At 44.7% G+C, this 25195-nt stretch overlaps 1 protein-coding gene across 1 annotated transcript in view; it reads right to left on the reverse strand.

Annotated features, from left to right (window-relative positions):
* LOC140484563 (tolloid-like protein 2) overlaps positions 1–25195 on the reverse strand; it is a 174573-nt gene that overhangs the window by 129192 nt on the left and 20186 nt on the right. The window contains exon 2 of the mRNA XM_072582942.1: positions 12563–12673. Coding sequence (XP_072439043.1) covers positions 12563–12673 — 111 coding nt within the window. The remainder of the gene's footprint in view (positions 1–12562; positions 12674–25195) is intronic.

Raw genomic sequence — 25195 nt, forward strand, 5'->3', positions numbered from 1 at the left:
AGTGCAGTGTTGCATGGAATTACGTGACATCAAGTAAGGAAGGGGTGGGGATGGGGCACAGAGTAGATGTAAAGTTGGGAGCAAGGTCCAATCAGATATAGAAGGAATGCTAGGACAGGCAAGTAGGCAGAGAAAACCTGGTCAGGCTAAGGCACATGTGATGTCTGGAGAGGCTACGTTGTGTCTGTTTTGATGCAAGGAGCTTGTCTGGTAAAGTGGATAAACTTAGAGCATTAATGAGCATGTGAGAATATGGTATTGTTGCAATCTGTGAGATATTGTTGAAGGAAGGATAGGACTAGAAGTTTCAGGAGAGATGGGAGGATGGTAGTAAGATGGGTGGGGCATTGTATTATTGATGATAGGAAACCATTACCACAGTAATGTCTGAGAATGATCTTCAAATGAGGCCATCCAGGGAGACCTTAGAAAAGGAGCGATTACCTTGGTGGTAGGTCTCCCAACAGACAGAGGGAGGTAGAGGAGCAGATACATCAGCAAATCAGAGAGATGTGAGAGCAATAGAGTTATAGCAACAGGGGATTTCAACTTTGTTAACATTAACTGGGATCACCTTAGTGTGAAAGGATTATTTAAGAAAGGTGGTAAGGAAAAGCCAGGGAATTATAGACCAGTGAACTGATATCAGTGGTGAGTAAGTTGTTGAAGGAGATTGAGGGATAGGATTTACATGCACTTGGAAAAGCAAGGACGGATTGGGGGCAGTCAATCTGCAGTGAAACGGACTGATAAGCTAGAAGAGATACCTGTTAGGAAGGAAGATGTGTTGGACATTTTGAACAACTTGAGGATAGACAAGTCCCCCGGGCCTGACGGGATATATCCTAGGATTATGTGGGAAGCAAGAGAGGAAATTGCAGTACCGTTGGCAATGATCTTCTCGTCTTCACTGGCAACTGGGGTGGTACCAGGGGACTGGAGAGTAGCGAATGTTGTGCCCCTGTTGAAAAAAGGGAATAGGGATAACCCCGGGAATTACAGGCCAGTTAGTCTTACTTCTGCGGTAGGCAAAGTAATGGAAAGGGTACTGAGGGATAGGATTTACGAGTATCTGGAAAGACACTGCTTGATTAGGGACAGCCAGCACGGATTTGTGAAGGGTAGGTCTTGCCTTACAAGTCTTATTGAATTCTTCGAGGAGGTGACCAAGCATGTGGATGAGGGTAGAGCAGTGGATGTAGTGTACATGGATTTTAGTAAGGCATTTGATAAGGTTCCCCATGGTAGGCTTATGCGGAAAGTCAGGAGGCATGGGATAGAGGGAAATTTGGCCAATTGGATAGAAAACTGGCTAACCGGTCGAAGTCAGAGAGTGGTGGTAGATGGTAAATATTCAGCATGGAGTCCAGTTACAAGTGGAGTTCCGCAGGGATCAGTTCTGGGTCCTCTGCTGTTTGTAATTTTTATTAATGACTTAGATGAGGGAGTCAAAGGGTGGGTCAGTAAATTTGCAGATGATACAAAGATAGGTGGAGTTGTGGACAGTGAGGAGGGTTGTTGTCGGCTGCAGAGGGACTTAGATATGATGCAGAGCTGGGCTGAGGAGTGGCAGATGGAGTTCAACCCTGCCAAGTGTGAGGTTGTCCATTTTGGAAGAACAAATAAGAATGCGGAATACAGGGTTAATGGTAGGGTTCTTGGTAAGGTGGAGGAACAGAGGGATCTTGAGGTCTATGTACATAGATCTTTGAAGGTTGCCACTCAGGTGGATAGAGTTTGTAAGAAGGCCTATGGAGTATTATCGTTCATTAGCAGAGGGATTGAATTCAAGAGTTGTGAGGTGATGTTGCAGCTGTACAGGACTTTGGTTAGGCCACATTTGGAGTACTGTGTGCAGTTCTGGTCGCCTCACTTTAGGAAAGATGTGGAAGCTTTGGAGAGGGTGCAGAGAAGATTTACCAGGATGTTGCCTGGAATGGAGAGTAGGTCGTACGAGGATAGGTTGAGAGTTCTCGGCCTTTTCTCGTTGGAACGGCGAAGGATGAGGGGTGACTTGATAGAGGTTTATAAGATGATCAGAGGAATAGATAGAGTAGACAGTCAGAAACTTTTTCCCCGGGTACAACAGAGTGTTACAAGGGGACATAAATTTAAGGTGAAGGGTGGAAGGTATAGGGGAGATGTCAGGGGTGGGTTCTTTACCCAGAGAGTGGTGGGGGCATGGAATGCGCTGCCCGAGGGAGTGGTAGAGTCAGATTCATTGGCGACCTTTAAGCGGCATTTGGATAGGTACATGGATGGGTGCTTAATCTAGGATAGAAGTTTGGCACAACATCGTGGGCCGAAGGGCCTGTTCTGTGCTGTATTGTTCTATGTTCTATGTTCTATGTTCTATGTTCTATGTTCTAATCTGGCTGTGCGTGTGGGAAATTGTATCTCACAAACTTGTTTGAGTTTTCTAAAGAAGATTGATGAGGGCATTCAACAGGTTCCTCATGGTGGACTGGTTAGCAAGATTAGATCACATGGAATCCAGGGAGAACTAGCCAACTGGTTACAAAATTGGCTTGAAGATAGAAAACAGAAGGTGATGGTGGAGGGTTGTTTTACAGACTGGAGGCCTGTGACCAGCAGTGTGCTGCAAGGATCAGAGCTGGGTCCACTGTTTTTTGACATTTATATAAATGATTTGGCTGTGAATATTGGAAAAGCATGGTGGCTCAGTGATTAGCACTGCTGCCTCACAGCTCCAGGGTCCCAGGAGTTTGCACATTCTCCCCATGTCTGTCTGGGTTTCCTCCGGGTGCTCTGGTTTCCTCCCACGGTCCAAAGATGTGTAGGACAGGTGAATTGGCCATGCTAAATTGTCCTTGGTGTTCGGTGCAATAGTAAGAGGGGGGTGGGTTACTCTTCGGAGGGTCAGTGTGGACTTGTTGGGCTGAAGGGCCTGTTTCCACACTGGAGGGAATCTAATCTAATCTCCTGGTTAGTAAATTTGCAGATTATACCAAAATTGGTGATGTAGTGGAAAGTGAAGGCTGCTATCTCAGAGCTCAATAGGATCTTGATCAAGTTGGACTGAGGAGTGGCAAATGGAGTTTAAACGGAGATAAATGTGAGGTGTTGTATTTTGACAAGGCAACCAAGGGCAGTTAATGGTAGGCTGTAGGGAGTGTTGCCGAATAAAGAGATCTAGGGACACAGGTGCATAGTTCCTTAAAGGTGGAGTCACAGGTAGACAGGGTGGTAAAGAAAGCTTTTTGCATGCTTGCCTTCATTGGTCAGTGCTCTGACTATAGGAGTTGAGATGTCATGCTGCAACTTTACAGGACACTGGTGACACCACTTTTGGAATGCTGCATTCAATTCTAGTCGCCTTGTGATAGAAAAGATTTTGTTAAACTTGAAGGAATTCAATAAAGATTTACAAGGATGTTGCCAGGATTGGAGGGTTTGAGCTATTGGGAGAGCCTGAATAGGCTAGGGCTGATTTCCCTAGAGTGTCGGAGGCTGAGGAGTTACCTTATAGAGGCTTATAAAATCATGAAGGGCATGGAGAGGTAGAATAACCAAGATCTTTTTCTCAAGGTAGGGGAGTCCAAAACTAGAGGGCACAGGTTAAGGGGAGAGGGGAAAAATTAAAATGGACCTGAGCACAACTTTTTCTTGCAGAGAATGGTGCTCCCAGAAGAAGTGGTAGAGGCTGTACAATTTCAAAAGGCATTTGGATGGGTAACATGAATTGGAAGAGTTTAGATGGATATGGGCCAAATGCTAGCAAATAGGTTTAGATTAATTTAGGATATCTGGTCGGCATGGTTGAGTTGGACTAAACGGTAGTTTCTTTGCTGTACAACTGTCTGACTCTATAATTAGATATGGTGGAATTTTAAAATACATCCTGGAAAGATTTTTATGTCAGTACATAGATAGTCCTACTAGAGATGAGGCAGTGCTAGACTGAATCCGAGGAAATGAAGCTGCTCAGTGATTGACGTTTCGGTGGGTGAACATTTTGGGAATAGTGACCATAACTCTTAAGTTTGAAACTCATTCTGGAATGGGATAAGGATAATGCAGAAGTATCTAAACTTGGGCGAGGCCAATTTCAATATCATGGGACAGGATCTGGCAAATAGACTGGACCAGCTACTTGCAGGTAAGTCTACATTTGGAAAGTAGGAGTCTATTGAAAGTAGTATAGCCAGAATTCAAGGCCAGTAAGAGTGAGGAACAAGGGCAGTGAGTCCAGGCAACCCTAGATGTCAAGGGATATTGAGCGTTTGATAAAGAAAAAGGAGGAAGCATATGTCAAGTATAGTATGTTAAAACAGGGGAGACGCTCCAAAAATACAGAGAGCATAGGAGATTGCTTAAAAAGAAATTAGGAGAGTATAGAGGAGCCACAAAATAGCTTTGGCAGATAGGATTAAAGCTTTTTATAGCATATTAAGAGTAAGTGGTTTACCAGGGAAAGGGTGAGGTCTGTGAGAGACGAAAGAGGCAACCTAGAGGCATAGGATATAGGTAAAGTCTTTAATGAATATGTTAAAAATAATAACAATGAGGTAATAGATGTTTCAGTGGAATAAAGATGCATAAATCCCCAGGGCCTGATGAGATGTATTCCAGGTTGCTATGGGAGGCAACGGAGGAGATTGCTGAGGCACTTGCTGAGACATTTAATATTTTGCTGAGCCCAGGATAGCTAATGTGGTTTCTTTGTTCAAGAGGGGCAGCAAAGATAGTCTCGATAATTACAGAACAGTTTGTTTGCTGTCAGTGGCAAGGGAATTACTGGAAAAAGTTCTAAGGGATAGGATTAATCAACACTTGGAAAGGCAGGGATTGGTCAAGGATAGTCAGCCCCGTAAGTCGAAGGGAGATCATGTCTGACTATTTAATCAAGTTTTTTTGAAAAAGTGATGAAATATATTGATGAGGGTAGTGCAGTTGATGTGGTTTATGTGGATCAATCGGTTGGCTGACAGGAAACAAAGAGTAGTGATAAACGGCTCCTTTTCGGAATGGCAGGCAGTGACCAGTGGTGTGCTGCAGGGATCAGTGCTGGGACCGCAGCTTTTTACAATGTACATTAATGATATAGATGAAGGTATTAAAAGTAATACTAGCAAATTTGCTGATGACACAAAGCTGGGTGGCAGGGTGAAATGTAAGGAGGATGTTAGGAGATTACAGGGTGACCTGGACAGGCTAGGTGAGTGGACGGACGCATGGCAAATGCAGGTGGCAAGAACAGGAAGGCAGATTACTACCTAAATGGAATCAATTTAGGTAAAGGGGCAATACAACGAGATCTAGGTGTTCTTGTACACCAGTCAATGAAAGTAAGCATGCAGGTACAGCAGGTAGTGAAGAAGGCTAATAGCATGCTGGCCTTCATAGCAAGGGATTGAGTATAGAAACAAAGAAGTCCTTCTGCAGCTGTACAGGGCCCTGGTGAGACCACTCCTGGAATATTGTGCGCAGTTTTGGTCTCCAAATTTGAGGAAAGACATTCTGGCTATTGAGAGATATTTCATATGTTTCATATGTTCATAAACAAATTGGATGTGAATGTATAAGGTATAAAAACTAAGTTTACAGTTGACATGAAAATTGGTGGTGTTGTCGATAGTGAAGAGGATGGGCTCAGGCTAAAGTCTGATACTGATCAGCTGCTAAACTGGACAGAGCAATGACAGGTGGGATTTAATCCTGATAACCAGGAGACAATGTATTTTGGGAGGTCCAATAAGGTAAGGATTTACACAATGATGGTAGGTGCCTAGGGAGCACTGAGGTAAGATGGGACCTTGGTGTACAAGTCCAGAGCTCCCTGAAGGTGTCAGCACAGATAGACAGGATGGTGAAGACGGCCTTCAATAACTGGGTAGAGAACATAAGAGCAAGAAGGTGCTCTTATGTGTGGAGGGACAGCAGCCCCCTCTGGGGCTAGACAGAGGGAGAGCAGCCCCCTCTGGACCAGTGCAGAGGGAGAGCAGCCCCCTCTGGGGCTAGACAGAGGGAGAGCAGCCTTCTCTGGGGCCAGTGCAGAGGGAGAGCAGCCCCCTCTGGGGCCAGTGCAGAGGGAGAGCAGCCCCCTCTGGGGCCAGTGCAGAGGGAGAGCAGCCCCCTCTGGGGCCAGTGCAGAGGGAGAGCAGCTCCCTCTGGGGCCAGTGCAGAGGGAGAGCAGCCTTCTCTGGGGTCAGTGCGGAGGGAGAGCAGCCCCCTCTGGGCCAGTGCAGAGGAAGAGTAGCCCCCTCTGGGGCCAGTGCAGAGGGAGAGCAGCCGCCTCTGGGGCCAGTGCAGAGGGAGAGCAGCCCCCTCTGGGGCTAGACAGAGGGAGAGCAGCCTTCTCTGGGGCCAGTGCAGAGGGAGAGCAGCCCCCTCTGGGGCCAGTGCAGAGGGAGAGCAGCCCCCTCTGGGGCCAGTGCAGAGGGAGAGCAGCCCCCTCTGGGGCCAGTGCAGAGGGAGAGCAGCTCCCTCTGGGGCCAGTGCAGAGGGAGAGCAGCCTTCTCTGGGGTCAGTGCGGAGGGAGAGCAGCCCCCTCTGGGCCAGTGCAGAGGAAGAGTAGCCCCCTCTGGGGCCAGTGCAGAGGGAGAGCAGCCCCCTCTGGGGCCAGTGCAGAGGGAGAGCAGCCCCCTCTGGGGCCAGTGCGGAGGGAGAGCAGCCCCCTTTGGGGCCAGTGCAGAGGGAGAGCAGCCCCCTCTGGGGCCAGTGCAGAGGGAGAGCAGCCCCCTCTGGGGCCAGTGTAGAGGAAGAGCAGCCCCCTCTGAGCCAGTGTAGAGGGAGAGCAGCCCCCTCTGAGCCAGTGTAGAGAGAGAGCAGCCCCCTCTGAGCCAGTGCAGAGGGAGAGCAGCCCCCTCTGGGGCCAGTGCAGAGGGAGAGCAGCCCCCTCTGGGGCCAGTGCAGAGGGAGAGCAGCCCCCTCTGGGGCCAGTGCAGAGGGGGGCAGCTTTAGTGAGAGCCAGTGGTGATAACACTCAGCAAAACAGTAAGTAAAGCAGCAGCAACTGTGAGGATTTTGTAGATGCTGTGAAATCGTGTTCTCTAATTTAGGAATACATCTTTGGAATGCTGTTCTGTAAGGTTCCCCACCACCCCGATAATTATCATTCCACATTCCTGCAGTGCAAAGTACCCACTTGTCCTAATAACTAACCCACAGTAATAACTTTCTGAAGAGTAGAGACACAAAAAGCTCACTCCTTGCAGGTAAATAGCAGGGAGAGAGGGCTAAACACTATCTGCTTGAGGGGGCAGATCAGCCTCTGAGACATGCATTAGATTAGAAACAACAAACATTGGTGCCTCTCCCTATCGAGTGCCAAAATTCCAATCCAGCTCCCAGATCATGGAAACCTCTGTGAGATAGAGCAGGACACGAATGGCTGGTTGTGGGATCTTGCTGTACTTGTTAAGGAACAGCAACTGCTATCAAGGCAGGGAGCACAGAGTTAACGGGATTGCCAGTGGCAACCCAGGGCAAAGAATGTTCTTATTTGATAATCCAGCACAGCTTGAGAGAGTGTTTTTTTTAATTCATCCTTTAGTGGGATGTGGATGTCACTGGCTGCATTTATTGCCCGTCCTGAGTCAGCCTTGAGGAGGTGATGATGAACTACCTTCCTTAATCTGCTGGAGTTCACCTCTGTGGGTTGACACACAATGCCATTAGGGAGGGAATTCCAGGATTTTGACCCAGCGACAGTAAAGGAATGGTGTTGTTTTTCCAAGTCGGGATGGCAAGTGGCTTGGAGGGGAACTTGAAGATGGTGCCATTTCCATATACCTGCTGCCCTTGTCGTTCTAGTGGAAGTGATTGTGGGTTTGGAAGGTGCTGTCTGAGGATCTTTCATGAATTTCTGCAGTGTATCTTATAGACTGTACACACTGCTGCTACTGAGCGTCGGTGGTGGAGGGAGTGGATGCTTGTGGATGTGGTGCCAATCAAATGGGCTGCTTTGTCCTGGATGGTGTCAAGTTTCTTGAGTGTTGTTGGGGCTCTTCCAGGCAAGGGGAGAGTATTCCATCAGACTTCTGACTTGTGCCTTGTAGATGGTGGACAGGCTTTTGGGAGTCAGGAGGTGAGTTACTTGCCGCAGTATTCCTAGCCTCTGACCTGCTCTTGTAGTCATTGTGTTTATGTGGTGAGTGCAATTAGGTTTCTGATCAGTGATAACTTCCAGGATATTGACAGGGGGAATTCGGTGATGGTAACAGAATTAAATGTCAAGGGCCAGCAGTTAGATTGTTTCTTGTTGGTGATGGTCATTGCCTGGTGTTTGTGTGGCACCAATGTTATTGTCACTTGTCAGCACAGGTCTGGATACTGTCCAGATCTTCTTGCATTTGGACATGGATTGCTTCAGTGTCTGAGGAATCATGAATGTTTCATGATTCAAGGTGGGGACTTCAGGACAGGTAACAACGCACAACAGCTGAGCAGAGGTGGATAGCCAAGTTCAGTACCCGTGCAGATGGCCTCAACTGGGACCTTGGGTTCATGTCACACTACAGGTGACCCCCACTGCACGATACACACTCATACATGCACACACTCAAGCACACAGACTTACACACACACAGATCCTCTCTCATACACACACTCTCTCTCTCAGACACACACATACACCACCCACACTCACCCACGCACAGACCCTCTCACAGGCTTATACTGCATTACACACTCACACACACTCTACCAAGCATACACACACACAAATACACACACTCTCATGCACACTCACACGTACACACTCACATTCCATGTTCCCTCTCCCTTTCTGTCACACACACATATATACACATACACACAAAAGTCTATGGGATGAATTTGCATTTGCAGAATTGTAATTACAGAAGCATTCTATTTTTGCTCAAAAAACACAACCTGCAGGTAGTCAATCCATATAACATTTTATAAATTCCTACTTGGAAATAATGTCAGTCTGACTCAAGCTTGGGATACAGACAGACTGGAACCTTACATCTTTAATACATTGTCTGAGCTGAGATGTCGCCTTTTTTATAAAACCTTAAGTTATCTCGAGAATGTGACTTAAAAGAAGTTCTGGGATTTACATATGATTGAACTGAAACCTGCAACCATCCTAAAAGATTAAAAACTTAACAGCAATCTAGATTTGATCAATATATTGTTTCAATTGCATGACACTGCAAGTTTTTGCTATAAATTCTATGTCTTACGATCCTGCCCCACTAGTTACTTGGTGAAGGAGCAGTGCTCCGAAAGCTAGTGCTTCCACAGGTGGCATGGTGGCTCAGTGGTTAGCACTGCTGCCTCACAGCACCAGGGTCCCAGGTTCGGTTCCGGCCTCAGGTGACTGCTGTGCGTAGTTTGCACATTCTTCCCCATGTCCGCTCTGTGTGGGTTTCTTCCCACAGTCCAAAGATGTGCAGATCAGGTGAATTAGCCATGCTGAATTGCCCGTAGTGTTAGGTGCATTAGTCAGAAGGAAGTGGGTCACTCTTTGGAGGGTTGGTGTGGACTGGTTGGGCCAAAGGACCTGATTCCACGCTGAAGGGAATCTAATCTAATTAACCTGGTGTTGTGTGATTTTTAACTTTGTCCAACACTGGCTCCTCCATATCATATCCCTCAAACAACATTGCACAAAGCTGACTAACAGCTCATTATGGCACTGCTTTATGTGGAATCTTGCTGTGTACAAATTAAATGGCTGTCTTTTCCCCACACTGCATCAGAGATGACATTTCAAAAAGTACTTCATTGGCTAGGAAGCACAGCAAGACACCTGGCAGTCGTGATGGAGGCTATAAAAAGGCAGAACTCACTGCCTTTCAAACAAACGAGGCAAATATTTCCAACAGAAAAATGTGCAGTTACATGGACACGAGATAATTGGCCAATCTGGAATGTTCTTAAAAGCAGATCGCACAAACTCAATGGGGACATAATACTAGGAAGCTACATTTCAAAAGGATTGACTTGTGGCAATCTCATCACATTGCAGACACAAAGATTGTGTCGGTGCTGTACAGTGTAATCATCATCAGACACTGTGTGACTGATCTTATTACACAGGCCTATTAAAGCCTGACACATGACCTGCTAGGAGTGGGTGGGGAAGGTGTGTTGTGGCCAGGAAGATTCAGGTGTGGATTGTTGTACATGTGCGGTCAGCTCCCCCTGACTGAAATTCAATATATCTGTTTACTTGACATTGAGCTGTCAGAGGGCCAGTGCCGAGGGAGCACTGTGCTGCCGGAGGGTCAGGTAACCTCACATCCACATGTGGACCTGGAGCTATTACAGCCCCTCAGCCCAACAGCAGATCTCAGGGAAGTAACCTCTTGTTTTGGTGAAACTCCTTTTCCTGTCAGTCAGGGTCTAGAGTGCAACAGGTCTCGACTAAATTTACTGAACTGTGCATATACTAATAACTCTCTAGTTTCTCCACTATTGCAAAGAGTCTGTTTGTGTACCTGACTTGCCCATGTTGCTCTATAATCTGCAATGTTGCAATTTTAAAAGGTCCATTCTCCAAGCTTTTCTTGGTATTTTTATTTTCCCACATGACACAGTGCCCCAGCAAACCTGTTCTGCCCCCTTTTAAAAGCTTCAACATGCTCAGAATTAATGATAAATCAAGTCTATGTCTGCCCTCTTGCCTGGATGTAAAACGATCCCATCCTGCAATTCAAAGAAAAGCAGAGAGATTTCCCCACCCCACTCCCCGCTCTCGAAACATTAAAAGCGGATTATCTAATCACTATCACTTCTTAAAGATTCTTTCAGAAGTTGCGCACATTATTAGCTGGGCCAGCATTTTTGCCTATTTCAGAGGATAGTTAAGAAATCACACTGCTGAGGGTCTGGAGTCACATGTAGACCAGACCAGGTAAGGATGACAAATTTCCTTCCTGAAAGGACAGGGGTGAGCCAGATGGATTTTTACAACATTCACCAATTTAACTGAGTGACTTTCCAACAGGTGACGAGGGATTTGAACGCAGAGCCTCAGAAACCAAAGTGTTGGGGTTACTAACCAGTGACATTACCATGACACCACTATCTTCCCTCATGTATCTGTGGGAGCTTACTGTGCATGTTAGTCAGCCTGTTTCATTGCACCATAGCAATGACTAAGCTTCACAAAGTATCTCATTGGCTGGACTGCACTTCAAAGTGTTCCGATTTAGAGCAAGGTGATAAAATAACGCATGTCTTTCTTTCTTGAATCCACATTTGCAGACAAATTTACAAGTTTGACCCCACTCCCTCTCAATTAATCATCCCAGTGAACCAAAGAGACCTCAGACTGAACCCTATGGAACAGCATTAGCCACTTTACTCCATGCTGGTAAACTGCCTGGAATTCCTCACCTCAAACTATTTCTTTCCAGTCAAACTTTCAATCCAATTTGCTGTCCTTTTCATTAATTCCATAACCCAAATCTTTTCAAGGCATTTTTTTTTTAAAGTCCACCACATCTACCACATTTCCCCAATGACTATGTCTGTTACCTCCTTATTACTGAGTGATTACCCCTTCCAAAATTATTATACCTTTATCTGAATATGTGGTCCTTTCAGACTTGACATTTTCCACTCAATCACAGATATTGAGCTGTAGGTTTGTCACTGTTCAGATTATCACTGTGTCTCTATCTGTAAACAGGTCTCTCAGTGACTAGTCTCCAGTCTCCAGATCTCACACTCACAGACCAATCTGAAATAGAGGAATCCCAGGAATTGCATTCTCCTCCCTTAGAATATAAGGTTGTATCTTGTTAGCCCTGTTTCATTTTATCCTTGTTTAACTTAATGCTCTTTGCCAAAGCTTTCATAATAATCACACATTTCACTCTCAGCCATTAGTATTACATTACATTAGTATTCTCCTCCTCCTTGAAACCTGACCAGGGGTTACTGTAGTCCTGTTATTAGTGATTGGGGTGAAATATTTATTAAACAGCTTGGCTTTACAAGGTAATTTTTCTCTTCTCCCATCTGCCTCATCTCTAACAACTACGGTTTACTGATAGAATCTCTACAGTGTGAAAAGAGGCCATTCGGCCCATGTAGTCTGCACTAACCCTCTGAAGAGCATGCCCCCCCCCCCCCCCCCGCACCTCTCCCCTCAACCCTATCCATGTAACCTTGCATTTTCCATGGCTAACCCACCTAATCCATACATCCCTGGACACTACAGGGCAATGTAGCATAGTCAATTCACTTAACCTGCACATCTTTGGACTGTGGGAGGAAGCTTGAGCACCTGGAGGAAACCCTCACAGACACAGGGAGAATGTGCAAACTCCACACAAACAGACACCTGAGGCTGGAATCAAACCAGCCTGGCGCTGTGAGGTTTAATTAAATATTTTCTACTGTGAGCTACTGTTTTGTTTAATTAAATATTTTCCTCACTACTACAGTTCTCATTATGTCTCTTCTTAATTGTCAATTGGCTTCTAGCTTTTTTATTTAACCAAAGCATCTTCAAATAAAAGCCAGGTTTGCTTTCCCAACAGAATATGTTTTGCTGAGTAAATTATTTCCTTTTATTCTTTTCTCACCCTCCACGGTCCTTTGGTTTAGCGGCACTTACCCGATCCATGGCCCCTTCTTCTAACTTGTTGAGTCGTTAATTCTGCGCTCCCATTAAAATGGAAATATTTCAAATCCTCTTCATCCAAGGCAATATCTCCCCAGAAACGCACTGTCAAAATACAGTAAAAGAAAGCATGATGGATAAGGAAAATAAAACCACAACAAAAATAAATTAATGGAGCACATGAGACTTACAAAAATGGTTGACGTTTCTTTTGTCCCAAAAGTTTGTGCTTTTAGAGTCAAAGAGTGAGATTTAATGCTCACCTCCGAGGTCAGCTGGGAGTAGGGGGGCAGTAAGGTTAGAAAGTGCATCTGTCTATAAACCAAAACAGTACAGAATACAGCAGGAGAGGTGTCTGTACAACTGCAGCAAGGCTACTTCAGGCCTGTACGTTAGTGTCCTTGAAATCAAAGCTAATAAGCCATCTGCCTTCCCGACTCTTTGGTGCACCCACATATCTCTTTTACCAAGTTTTCTATTTTAACATGTCCCTACAACACTTCGTCTAATCTGTCCCAATGATCTGCACATGCCAATCGCTGTGCCAATACATTCACTGCTGGCTTCTCCAGCTGTTGCCACACACGCAGACAGTGTAGCTGGAGAAATCAGGAGGGATTTAGCCTCTGATGTGTAACACTGTCAAATTCTGGAGTGCTGCTCAGGTGAACCACTATCGTACTTCAGAGCCCTGTCTAAATGCAAGCTGTTATGGCTAATACCAAGAGAAAAAAGGATTTGTCAAGTTCTGTTAGACAATTGCTAAATATGACAGCAATGCAACAGACCATCCAGTTGGATATCATGATTCACATGAAATATTCACAAAGCCTCAAGTAAAGTGTTGAAGAAAGCAGCTGAGTCCTGCATACATTTAACTGCCTTAATTGGCTTTTCTTCTGCTGATCTCGATCTGGAGCAACAATGCTAATTGCACGTTAGGTGGTTAAGCCGGATAATTGTAGCAGAGTTTGTGCAGTGTCTCACTGTGATTCCCCCTTTGTACTTGGCAATCGGGTATGGGTTTGTACTTTTTTTTAATGGTCTGCTCGGGGCAATCAGTCACACACTGAGGAGTTTAAACTTTCCACTTTGGCATCCAGCATCCTCGCACGTTGTGGTTTGTGTGGATGCAGTTTTAGGTTGTCCACAGGCCGGTATAAGACTGAAGCTAAGGAGCCTCTGTACTGGGAACTTTAGCAAGATGCTTATAACGTTTCCATTGACCTTCGCAAGCTTCTTGGGGATTGACACGCATGGCTGAAGATTAAACATGTGGGTGCAGATGGTGCGTGAGATTTGAAGTGATGTTTGAGGGATGTTGTTGGTGGGGAGATAGTTTTTTTTCCTCAGTTGACAGGGGTTGTAATGGCATTCTGAATGGATGGTGGAATTGATGTGTAACAGAACAACCAAGGAGGGTAAACAAAAACCAAAACATTGCAGATGCTAGATTTCTGAAACAAAAACAGAAATTACTGGAGAAACTCAGCAGGTCGAGCAGCATCTGTGGAGAGAAAACAGAATTAATGTTTCTATTCTGAAGGAGGATCACGGGATCTGAAACTTTAACACTGGTTTTTCTCCAGAGATGCTGCCAGAGCTGCTGAGTTTTTCCGGAAATTTATGGTTTTTTTTGTTTGAATTGGGGAAGGGTACACCTGAGGTTTCCAGTGATACACAGTGTTGCAGTGGTCAGTTGGACATTGATGGGTGGGCATGTGACTACAGTCAAGATTAAAGTGGGGCCGGAAAAGCTCAGGAAGCATCCGAGGAGCAGGTCAGGCAGCATCTAAGGAGCAGGAAAGTACAGCAGGTCAGGCAGCATCCGAGGAGCAGGAAAATCGGCGTTTCAGGCAAAAGCCCTTCATCATGAATTCCAGATGAAGCGGCGATGAAATCTAATGTTGAGAAATGTGAAGTGATTCCTTTTGTGTGGAAAAATATGGGGAAGAAAGCTACTCGACAGAAAAGAGGGCTCTGTGTCAATAAAGTGTGGTGCTAGAAATAGCACAGCAGATCAGGCAGCATCTGAGGAGCAAGAGAGTCGACGTTCCAGGCAGGACTCCTTATCGGGACAGTTATGCCCGAATGATCAACTCTCTTGCACCTCGGATGCTGCCTGACCTGCTGTGCCTTTTCCAGTGCCACACTTTATCGACTCTGGCTCTCCATCACCTGCAGTCCTCACTTTCCTCACGCAATCGATCTGTATCAAATAAGTGAAATGGCAGGTCAGCTTGAGAAAATTGTGGAAAAGGCATTTAATCCTGAGCTTATTAAGTAAAAACAGCAAGCACAAGAAAGGAAGGTATGACAGAATATTTATAAAGAACATTGCTTTGCTCTCAATCAGTGCTGGGTGTCCGACTCTAGGCATCATACTCGAGGAAGGATGTGAAAGCTTTTAGAGAGGATGGAGAAAAGATTCAGAAGAACAATTCCAGAGCTAAGGTACTTCAGTGGTGTAGATAGACTGGAGAAACTAGAGCAGCTGTCCTTGCAGAGAAGATTGAGGGGAGATCTGACAGAATTGTTCAAAGTCATGAGGTGTTTACACAGGGGAGATAGGAAGAAACTGGTCCATTGCCTCAGAGGTAAATGAAGCCGATCGGCACAACAACCATAAGGAAAATCCTTTCTTTACACTATGGGTGGTTAGGGTCTGGGGCATACTGCCAGACAAGTTGGTAAAGACAGGTTCAATCATGGCTTTCCAATAGGGATAAAGTATCCATCTCCTATATTCTTTTACAATACGTATGCCCTTCTGTAATTATCCTTGAACCGTGTGGGTTGCTGGACCATATCAGAGTCAACCATGTCACTGTTGTCTAGAGTCACATGGAGGCCAGACCAGGGAAGGAAAGCAGATGACCTTCTCTGAAGGACATTAGTGAACAAGACTCCAGCCTTTTGTGGCAGATGATGACAGTCTCATGGCTGCTATAACTGGGACTAGCTTTCAATTCCAGATTTTATGAACTGAATTTGCGAGATTTTTTTTCATCCATGTCCCCACAGCATGAAACTGAGCATCTGCTCCCTAGTCTGGTCCTATTAGCACTGAAGAAAGGGCAAGGGAGTGGACTGACTGACTTCCTGTGCTGTCATCAGTATATTAGCCCATCGACCAGGCACTTAGGGAGCAATTGGTGGAATCGAATGGTAGAGATTAAAATAAATTGGGAGGCTTAAGCTAGTTACCAATATCAGCATAATCAAGTCGTATACAGAGAGTCCACAGCAGGACAGAGTTGAGATTTTTTTTCTCTTAGAGGATTGAGAGTCTTTGAAACTCTCCGTCTTTGAATATTTTTGAGATGGAGGTAGATGGATTGTCAATAAGCAAGGAGGTGGGGGGTGGAGTGGCAGTGTGAAAGATTGTCAGAGTAGGCCGGAATTGGAGTAATCAAACCAGGCAGGAGTTTGCTGAATGTTAATGGATGAATGACCAATGCCTACTCCCAATTTGTACATTCATGGGGAAAGAAGTGAGAAAGACAAAGAGAGAGAGTCAGAGACCGTTTCCAGTTCACATAACAGGAATATTATAAACAGCCAAATAATGTGCACTCATATCCTCTTGCGATGGAAATCTGGAGCAGCCCTCTCATCCCTATGTGATGCCTAAACCGTGAACAATGTGGCTGAGTCTAATCTAGCCTCCAAAAAGACCTAGTTGCTGTCAGGAGCAGGCCACCACCTCGTCAAGGACATTTAGAGAAGAGAAAGAAATATTCACCCAGCCAGTGATGCCCACATGCCACGTATGAATATTTTGAAAGAATGATCGAAAGAAAGGTCAGAATGAACCAAAATAGAGATATCCCTGGGAAGCTAATGATATAGGGCTGGAACATTAACTCTGTTCCTCTCTCTCCACAGAGGTTGCCTCAACAGCTGACTATTTGCAGCATTGTCTGTTTCTATTTCTGATCCACATCCTCCAGCTGTGATAAGCAGCTTTCTTTCTCAAACTGGAGGCAAGCTGCAGTGGTGTCCCGAGGGGTCAACATGAGGGCATTTCCCTATTTGATATATATTAAAGACCCAGTCTTGGGTATAATTGCAAAGTTGCAGATGATGTGAAATTTGGACATGTGGTAAACAGCGAGGAGGATAATAACAGGAGGATACAGACTGACTGATGAAACAACCAGACACGTTGTAGATTAAATCAATGCAGAAGTGTGAAATGATGTATTTAATAAGGAAGAAAGAGGAGAGGCAATATAAAGTAAACTCTTGAAGGAGCCTGTATGAGTTACCACAGTGCTTCTTATAGACAGTCCACGCTGCCATTACTGTGCATGGGGTGATGAGGGGACTGAATGTTGAAGCTGGTGGATGTGGTGCCAAACAGGAGGGTTGCCTTGTCCTTGAAGGAGTCTTGAATATTGTTGGAGCTGCACACATCCAGCAAGAGAGGAGTATTCCTTCACACCCCGGAACTATCCCTTGTAGATGGCAGACAGGCTTTGGGAAATCAGGAGGTGAGTCACTTGCTGCAGGATTCCGAACTTCTGTTTTGCTATTGTAGCCATTGTGCTTACATGTGGCTAGTCCAGTTCAGTTTCTGGTCAATGATGACCACCAGGATGATGATAGTTTCAAGTTCAAGTCACACTCCAGGGCATGAACGTGATAATGAAGACTGGCACACTGCAATACAGGACCGAGTGACTACTGCACTGTTGGAGGTACCATCATTCAGATGATATGTTAAACCATGGCCTCATTCAGGTAGGAACAAACCCATGGCAGCATTTCAAAGAATAGTAGGGGAGTTATTCCCAGTGCCCTAGCCAATATTCATCCTTCAAACAAAAAATAAACATTGCTGCTTCAGAGAACTTATTATGGACAAATTGGCTGCTGCGGTTTCTGCATAAATGTGAGCAGCTACACTTCAAAAGGACCTCACTGGCTATAAAGTGTTTGAGACACCTGCTAATTATGAAAAGTGCTGTATAAATACAAGTCTTTCCTTCTATAGAGTGAGGCTCTGGTGCGATGTGGTTGAGCACTGTGATTGTTCATATACAGTCTGAAGGCAAAGTCCGCAAAGTGCAAGAGAAAAGTGAATAACTCTGTGCCTGTCCTGAAGTTGGGACATCATGTTGAGGTTGTACAGGGCATTGGTGAGGCCTCTTCTGGAATACTGTGCGCATTTCGAGTTGCCCTGTTACTGGAAGAACATTATTAAACTGGAGAGGCTTCAGAAAAGATTTACCAGGTCATTGCCAGGAATGGAGGGTTTTGAATTATAAAAATAGGCCTGGACATTTTTCACTGGAGTGTACAAGATTGTGGGGTGACCTTATAGTGACTTATAAAATCATGGGGGGGTGGGGGGGGGTGCATAGATCAGGTGAACAGCAAAGGTGAGGGTGTTCATAACTAGGGGGCATATTTTTAAGGTGATAGGAGAGGATATGAGGGATAACATTTTTAGACAGTGTAGTTCATGTGTGGGGTAAACCACCAGAAGTTAAGATATTTGGATAGGTTTGTGAACTGTTTGGAGGGATATGGGCCAAACGCAAGCAGATTGGACTGGTTTGGTTTGGGAACATGGTCAGCATGGACTAGTTCGACCAAAGGGTCTGTTTCCATGCTGTATGACTCTATGCCTCAGTGACTGTATGCCCCATGTTCTAAGCACTGAAAAACACCGAAGCAATATTGTATTGAAGAGTGTCCCTGAGTGAAGTCATTCACTAGATAAATACTGTATTCAGGTCACATTAATGAAGTCTTTGGCAGCAGCCTGGTGTGTCCATACAATAGAGGGTTTGTCCAGCACACTGCACTGTATACTGTTACACTTCACATTCATACACAGAAGGCTGTCAAACCAACTCCCGAAACACAGTGGCAACAGTGAGAGCTATTTATATTAAAGGGACATCACAGCCATAGACGGTGCTTGGCAACATGTTCCAATGGCAAGGGGCAAAGCAACAGATCATGATACAGTGCAAAATTAATACAACAATAAACAATGTGAGAAGGAGGAGGAGAGAGATCTAAAGATACATTTGTCTGGGGATGGAATGGAATGGCAGGGGGTGGCAGGGAAGAGGGGGAATCCATTGCAGTGTAGACCTAGGGGTAGACATACATCGTATTCTTTTAAATGTCATACACTGTACTTGTTTTATTCAGACCAGGAATAAGCTGTCAACCACATACAGCTATTATCACTACGTTCAACTGTTCCCATATCAGTCACGTCACAGACTCCAGCCTTGTCCCAGCTCATGTGTTGTTAAAACCACATCCAAGCCTTGCTCCTTCCTGAAACTAAATCTCAGGAGTTCTGGAGAGGGCTCACTGGATGTTAACTCTGCTTTCTGTCCACAGATGCTGTCAGACCTGCTGAGTTTTTCAGCAATTTCTGTTTCTGGTTTCCAGCATCTGCAGTTCTTTGGGTGTTTTTTTTTCATCTGGCATTTCCTGTTGTGGCTTGGTGTCAAGCTTAATTTCCAATTTCCAAATGCTCCTGTGGAGAGCTTTGGACTTTTTCTAACAATATAGGCACTGTATCAATGAATGCTATAGTAGTTATATAGTACAGCACAGAAACAGACCCTTTGGTCTAACCCATCCATGCTGACCAGATATCCTACATTAATCTAGTCCCATTTGCCAGCACTTGGCCCATTTCCCTTTAAACCCTTCCTATTCATATACTCATCCAGATGCCTTTTAAACGTTGTAATTGCATTAGCCTCTACCATCTCCTCTGGCAGCTCATTCCATACACGTACCACGTTTTGCGTGAAGAGGTTGCCCCTCAGTTCCCTTTTAAACCTTTCCCCTCTCACCTTAAACCTATGCCCCCTAGTTTTGGACTGCTGTACCCTGGAGAAAAGATTTTGACTATTGACCCTATCCATGCCCCTCATTATTTTATAAACCTTTACAAGGTTACCCCTCAGCCTCTGACTGTCCCAGGAAAACAGCCCCAGCCTATTCAACCTCTCCTTGTAGCTCAAATCTTCCAATCCTGGCAACATCCTCGTAATTCTTTTCTGAACCATTTCAAACTTTACAACATCTTTCTTGTTGAGGTTATACCAGGATTGAATGTAGTATTCCAAACGTGGCCTAACCAATCAGCTGCAACATGACCTCCCAATTCCGATACTCAATGCACTGACCAATAAAGGCAACTGCACTATCCTGTCTACCTGCGACTCCACCTTCAAGGAGCTATGACGCTGCACCTCAAGGTCTTTTTGTTCAGCAACACTCCCTAGGACCTTACCATAACTGGATAAGTCCTGCCCTGATCTGCCTTGATTTCCAAAATGCAGCACCTCACATTTATCTAAATTAAACTCCATCTGCCATTCCTCGGCCCATTTACCCATCTGATTAATGCCCCGATGTACTCAGAGGTAACCCTCTTCTCTGTCCATTATTTGGTTTAATCTGCAAACGTATCTCCTATGTTCACATCCAAATCGTTTATATAAATGATGAAAAGTAGTGGAGCCAGCACAGATCCTTGTGGCACACAGCTGGTCACAGGCCTCCAGTCTGAAAGTCAACCCTCCACCACTAGCCTCTGTCTCCTACCTTCGAGCCAGTTCTGTATCCAAATGGCTAGTTCTACCTGTATTCCATAAGATCTCACCTTGCTAACCAGTCTCCCATGGGGAACCTTGTCATACACTTACTGAAGTCCATATAGATCACGTCCACCACTCTGCCATCATCAATCCTCTTTGTGACTTCTTCAAAAAACTCAATCAAGCTGAGACATGACACATACACAAAGCCATATTGACTATCCATAATCAGTATTTTTCTTTCCAAATACATGTAAATTCTGTCCCTCAGAATCTTCTTCAACAACTTTCCCACTACTGATGTCAGTCTCACTGGTCTATAGTTCCCCAGCTTCCTTACCATCTTTCTTAAATATTTGCACCACATCAGACAAATTTGAGTCTTCTGGCACCCCACCAATTGTCATCGATGATACAAGTATCTCAGCAAGGGGCCCAGCAATCACTTCTCTAGCTTCCCACAGAGTTTGAGGATATACCTGATCAGGTCCTGGCTTTATCTTTATGCATTTTAAGGTGCTCAGCATCTCCTCCTCTGTAATATGGACACTTTTCAACATGTCACTATTTGTTTCCCTAAGTTCTCTAGCTTCAACGTCCTTCTCCACAGTAAACGCTGATGGAAATTACTTGTTTAGTATCTCACCCATTTCGTGCAAAGTTCCACACATAGGTGGCCTTGCTGATCTTTACGGGGCCCTATTCTCTGCCTAGTCCCTTTTGCCCTTAATGTATTTGTAGAGTCCCTTTAGATTCTCCTTAACCTAATCTGCCAAAGCTATCTCACAACTTCTCGCCTGAGTATACTCCTGTTGCTCTTATATTATTCTAGGGGTTCACTCGATTCCTGCTGTGTGCCTCCTTTTTCTTACCTTTCATTTTCTCAATTTCTCTAGGCATCCAGCATTCCCTACACCTACCAGCCTTGCCCTTCACACTAACAAGAATACACTGTCTCTGAACTCTGTTTATCTCATTTTTGAAGGATTCCCACTTTCCAGCTGTCTCTTTACCTACGAATATCAGCCTCAAATCAACTTTTGAAAGTTCTTGCCTAATACTGTCAAAATTGGCCTTCCTTCAATTTAGAACCTTTCATTGGTTAATGATCTCAGGTGAGAGTGTCAAGATTAAAGAATCCGCTGGAATCCTTGCTGAACGTGTCTCTGCCACTTAGTAAGAGGAAAGCTTAGGAGATTGAAAGGATATGTCTCCAGTGATAAGGACAAGCATCCTGCAGTCAGAAGAAACATAAAAGACAACAAGGAATTGCTCTCACTCCCAGTTCCTGATTAAGGTACTGCCAACTGGCCTCTGACCCATTGCCAGGTTATGGCCAACACAAGATGGAAACACTCCCACATGAAGCCAGAGATGGGATCATTAGGAACACTGCTCCTCTATTCTCAGCAAACATATACAATAGGGGAGATGCTGGTGTCACTGGGTCAATCATCCAGAGATTCAGGTGACATTCAGGGACCTGGGTTCAAAACCTACCAGATGGTGAAGAATGGAATTTGAATTTGATAAAATGTGGAATTAAATATGTAATGATGACTGTGGAACAATTGTCATGAAAACTCAATGGGTTTACTAATGCCCCTTATGGAAGGAAATCTGTTGGCTGTACCTGAGAGACTCTCAACATTATACATCCTCACTGGCCCTGGAAATACAATGTTGGATTTGTAGAATATCAAATTTTGCTATTAAAATCCCACAGATTTTAAAAAAAAAATTTAAAAGTCTTGTTTTCCTGCGTAAATGCTCTTTAGAAACAAGCATGCACTTGTTGGTGGATAATCTCATTAAAAAGTGCAGGATTGAAGTGCTTTGAGCTGCACACCTTATCATGTGTGTGCGCGTGTGTGTGTGTGCGCGTGTGTGTGCGCGCGCGTGTGTGTGAGAGAGAGAATATGTCAGAGACAGAAAGGCTAACACTGCCTGTCATCATTGCTGCTGACTGCCAGGAGCCTAGAACAAGTTTAAACTGAGATCAGAATTAAACAGATATTCAGAAGAGAAGGAAAAGTGCACTGAGGAGCTCGCCGGATCTTTGTAGGAAGCTTCCACTGTTCGATGTAATCAGGGCTCATTTTCTGCCTTGGCTCCATTTTCCTCATGCTATTCCCATATTCCTTAATGTCTTTAATATTGGGAAACCCGTCAAACTTTGTCTCAGTGACCAAGTCTCCACAGGCCTCAGGATTATAGAAGTCCAAAGATCCACAAACCTATCCATGAAAAAAATGTATCACCCCATCTCAACAACAATGTGCATTTATATAATGCCTTTCATTTCCTCAAGCACAACTCAGGAGCATATTATGAAACAAAGCATGGCACAGAGCTGTATAAGGAGACACTGTATTCATATGACCAAACAGCTTAGTCAAGGTCTGTTTTAAAAGGAGCCTAAAATGGGGCAAATTAAGGTAGAGAGGTGGAGAAAGGGGAGGGATGGTCGATATATATGTATGTGTGTGTGTGTGTGTGTGTGTCTGTGTTTGTGTGTGTCTGTGTTTGTGTGTGTGTGTGTGTGTGTCTCTAACTGGGAATATGAGAGAGCCCAGAATCAGAGGGTCCTGGGGTGGACAGGAGGTTATGGAGATGGAAAGGCCCAGAGGCAATTAGGGTTGTTTGAAAAGAGAGATTTAAAGGTTAAAATTGAGAGGTTGCTTCAAAAGGGAGCTGCTGCAAGTCAGGGCTGATGGAGGAATGAAGCTAGTTGCACATTAAGTCACAGGCAGCAGAGTTTTGAACAACCTCAAGTTTTCTCAGTACTAAATGGTCAATCCCTTACCCTGAGGCAGAACCTGAGTTCTGGACTCTCCAGCCAGGGGATAGCGCCTCTCACTATTCCAAGTTCACCATCAAGGTTGGCAGATTCCCCACCGATCTCTTTCATAGTCAGTCTCACTCCACCCGTATTATTTGCACCTTCCTACCCATTACCACACTGATATGATTCCAAGCATCCCGGTCTTCCACAAACATTCCACAAAAAAGGTTGCAGATCCCTCAGGAGTGACTTTGTGCGAACTTGTTGTGAGAAAGACTTTCCCAATATGGCTTCAGAATGGGCTACATTTGCACTTAAGACGATGTCCCCATATTGATTCCCCCAGAGGAAATTGATCAAGATTGACCTAATTAAATTCTTCAGTTATCTTAAATATCTCAGTATATGCCGCTGCTTGCCCAACTCTGTCTGCTTTAATCCAGTATTTGGTTTTCAGCATCTGCAGTCATTGTTTTTACCTTGCTTTGTACGATCCCCCATCCTTCCAGATAACTCACTATTTCCCAAAACTTCATCGCCAGACTGGAATGTATGCCCACTTTTTATTTCCCCAACTAGGTCCTGGATGCATCTGGGGAGGCTCCAGTTTAAAATTTGGAGAATTCAAGAGGCATGTCCCATTCATCAGAATACGCTACCCTCCTTTTGGACCCAATTTCTTGACTCCTGCATCCCAAATGTTTTGCTATCTATATTGCAAGATTATGTCCAGTACTATACACTTCCATTTTTGGCAATAACTGCCTCCTGAATATCCATTTAGACAAAATCCATAGACACGCCACTATTCACTGTGCTAAGTGAATTTCAAAAGTAGCTAACTAACTTGGTCAGACATGCTGACTCTCTGAGTAGCGGGTACCTGACCAAGTATTCCAGCAATCTGTGTCTAATATAGATTCCATTAAATCTCCAACTCCATTTCCTATTCAATTGAGTGGAGTCAATCTATAAAGAATTTCCAGGGGGGATTCACTGGTGTTTATTCCAGCCACAGAACCAAGCATCATTTTCACTTTTTGGGAATAACACTAAAAGGCTTTCAGGGTCTGAATCGGTTTGCTGTTATTGTTTTTCTCCCTCATGTAAGGGAGGCAGATTTATAAACATACTACACACTAGGGTCATCACTAAAACAATGGTCAATCCATTTCCCCACTCTTTTTTTTATTCATGGGATGTGGACATTGCTGGCTGGACCAGCATTTATTTCTCATCCCTAATTGCCCTTAAGGTGGTGGTGGTGAGCAATCTTAAACTGATGCAGTCCATGTGCTGTGGATAGGGCCACAATGTTACTAGGGACTCTGTTCCAGGATATTGACCTAGTTGACAGTGAAGGAATAGCAATATACTTCCAAGTCAGTGTGAGGCTTAGAGAGCAACATGCAGGCGATGGTGCTCCCATGAATCTGCCACCTTTGTCCTTCCTTTGGAAGTGGTCATAGGTTTGGAAGGTGCTGTTTGAGGATCTTTAGTGAATTTCTGCAGTACATCTTGTAGATGGCACACAATGCTGCTACTGAGCATCGGTGGTGGAGGGAGTAGATGTTTGTGGATGTGGTGCCAATCGAGTGGGCTGCTTTGCCCTGGATGGTGTCAAGCTTCTCAAGTGTTGTTGGAGCTGCACCCAACCAGGCAAGTGGGGAGTATTCCATCACATTCCTGACTCAGGCTGAACAGGCTTGGGACATATCCTCCACTAACACAGCCATCACTGACTCCCCCTGCACTGCCACCTGATGGAAGTGTTTCAAATTACAAAAGGTTGGGCAATGACAATCCGAGCCACCTTCTTGGTCTGGACACAAACTAATTGCAAATTAACGGCAAGAAAAAAAAGAGAAACCGTAGGAGGCCCAGTTTTACTAAAGGAAAGATTGACACGGTTGTTGTGAGATCAGTGGCATGGGCAATGCAACATCATGAGTTTGAACAAGAAACCAGACAGGCTGTTGTCAACAAAAGTGATTCAGTATTCCTACAATTACACTACTGCGGGCTAGATGGGCAAAGTTCTCTCCATTGGGATAATGATATTGGGATAGAAGTCTGGCCCCTTCTGTACTGTAATAAATCCAGCAGGAGAGCAGGGAACACAAACACACACAAATAAAATCCAAATTAAATCATCTCCCAGCACTGTAGTAACAAAGTTGTCACTTTAATCCAACTTCTCAGTGATACAGCAGCCTCACTCAGCATTAATGCTCTGCTCTTCAACAAAAGATTCTCAAA

The sequence above is a fragment of the Chiloscyllium punctatum genome, chromosome 13 (genome assembly GCF_047496795.1).
Source record: "Chiloscyllium punctatum isolate Juve2018m chromosome 13, sChiPun1.3, whole genome shotgun sequence".
Classification (NCBI taxonomy): Eukaryota; Metazoa; Chordata; class Chondrichthyes; order Orectolobiformes; family Hemiscylliidae; genus Chiloscyllium; species Chiloscyllium punctatum.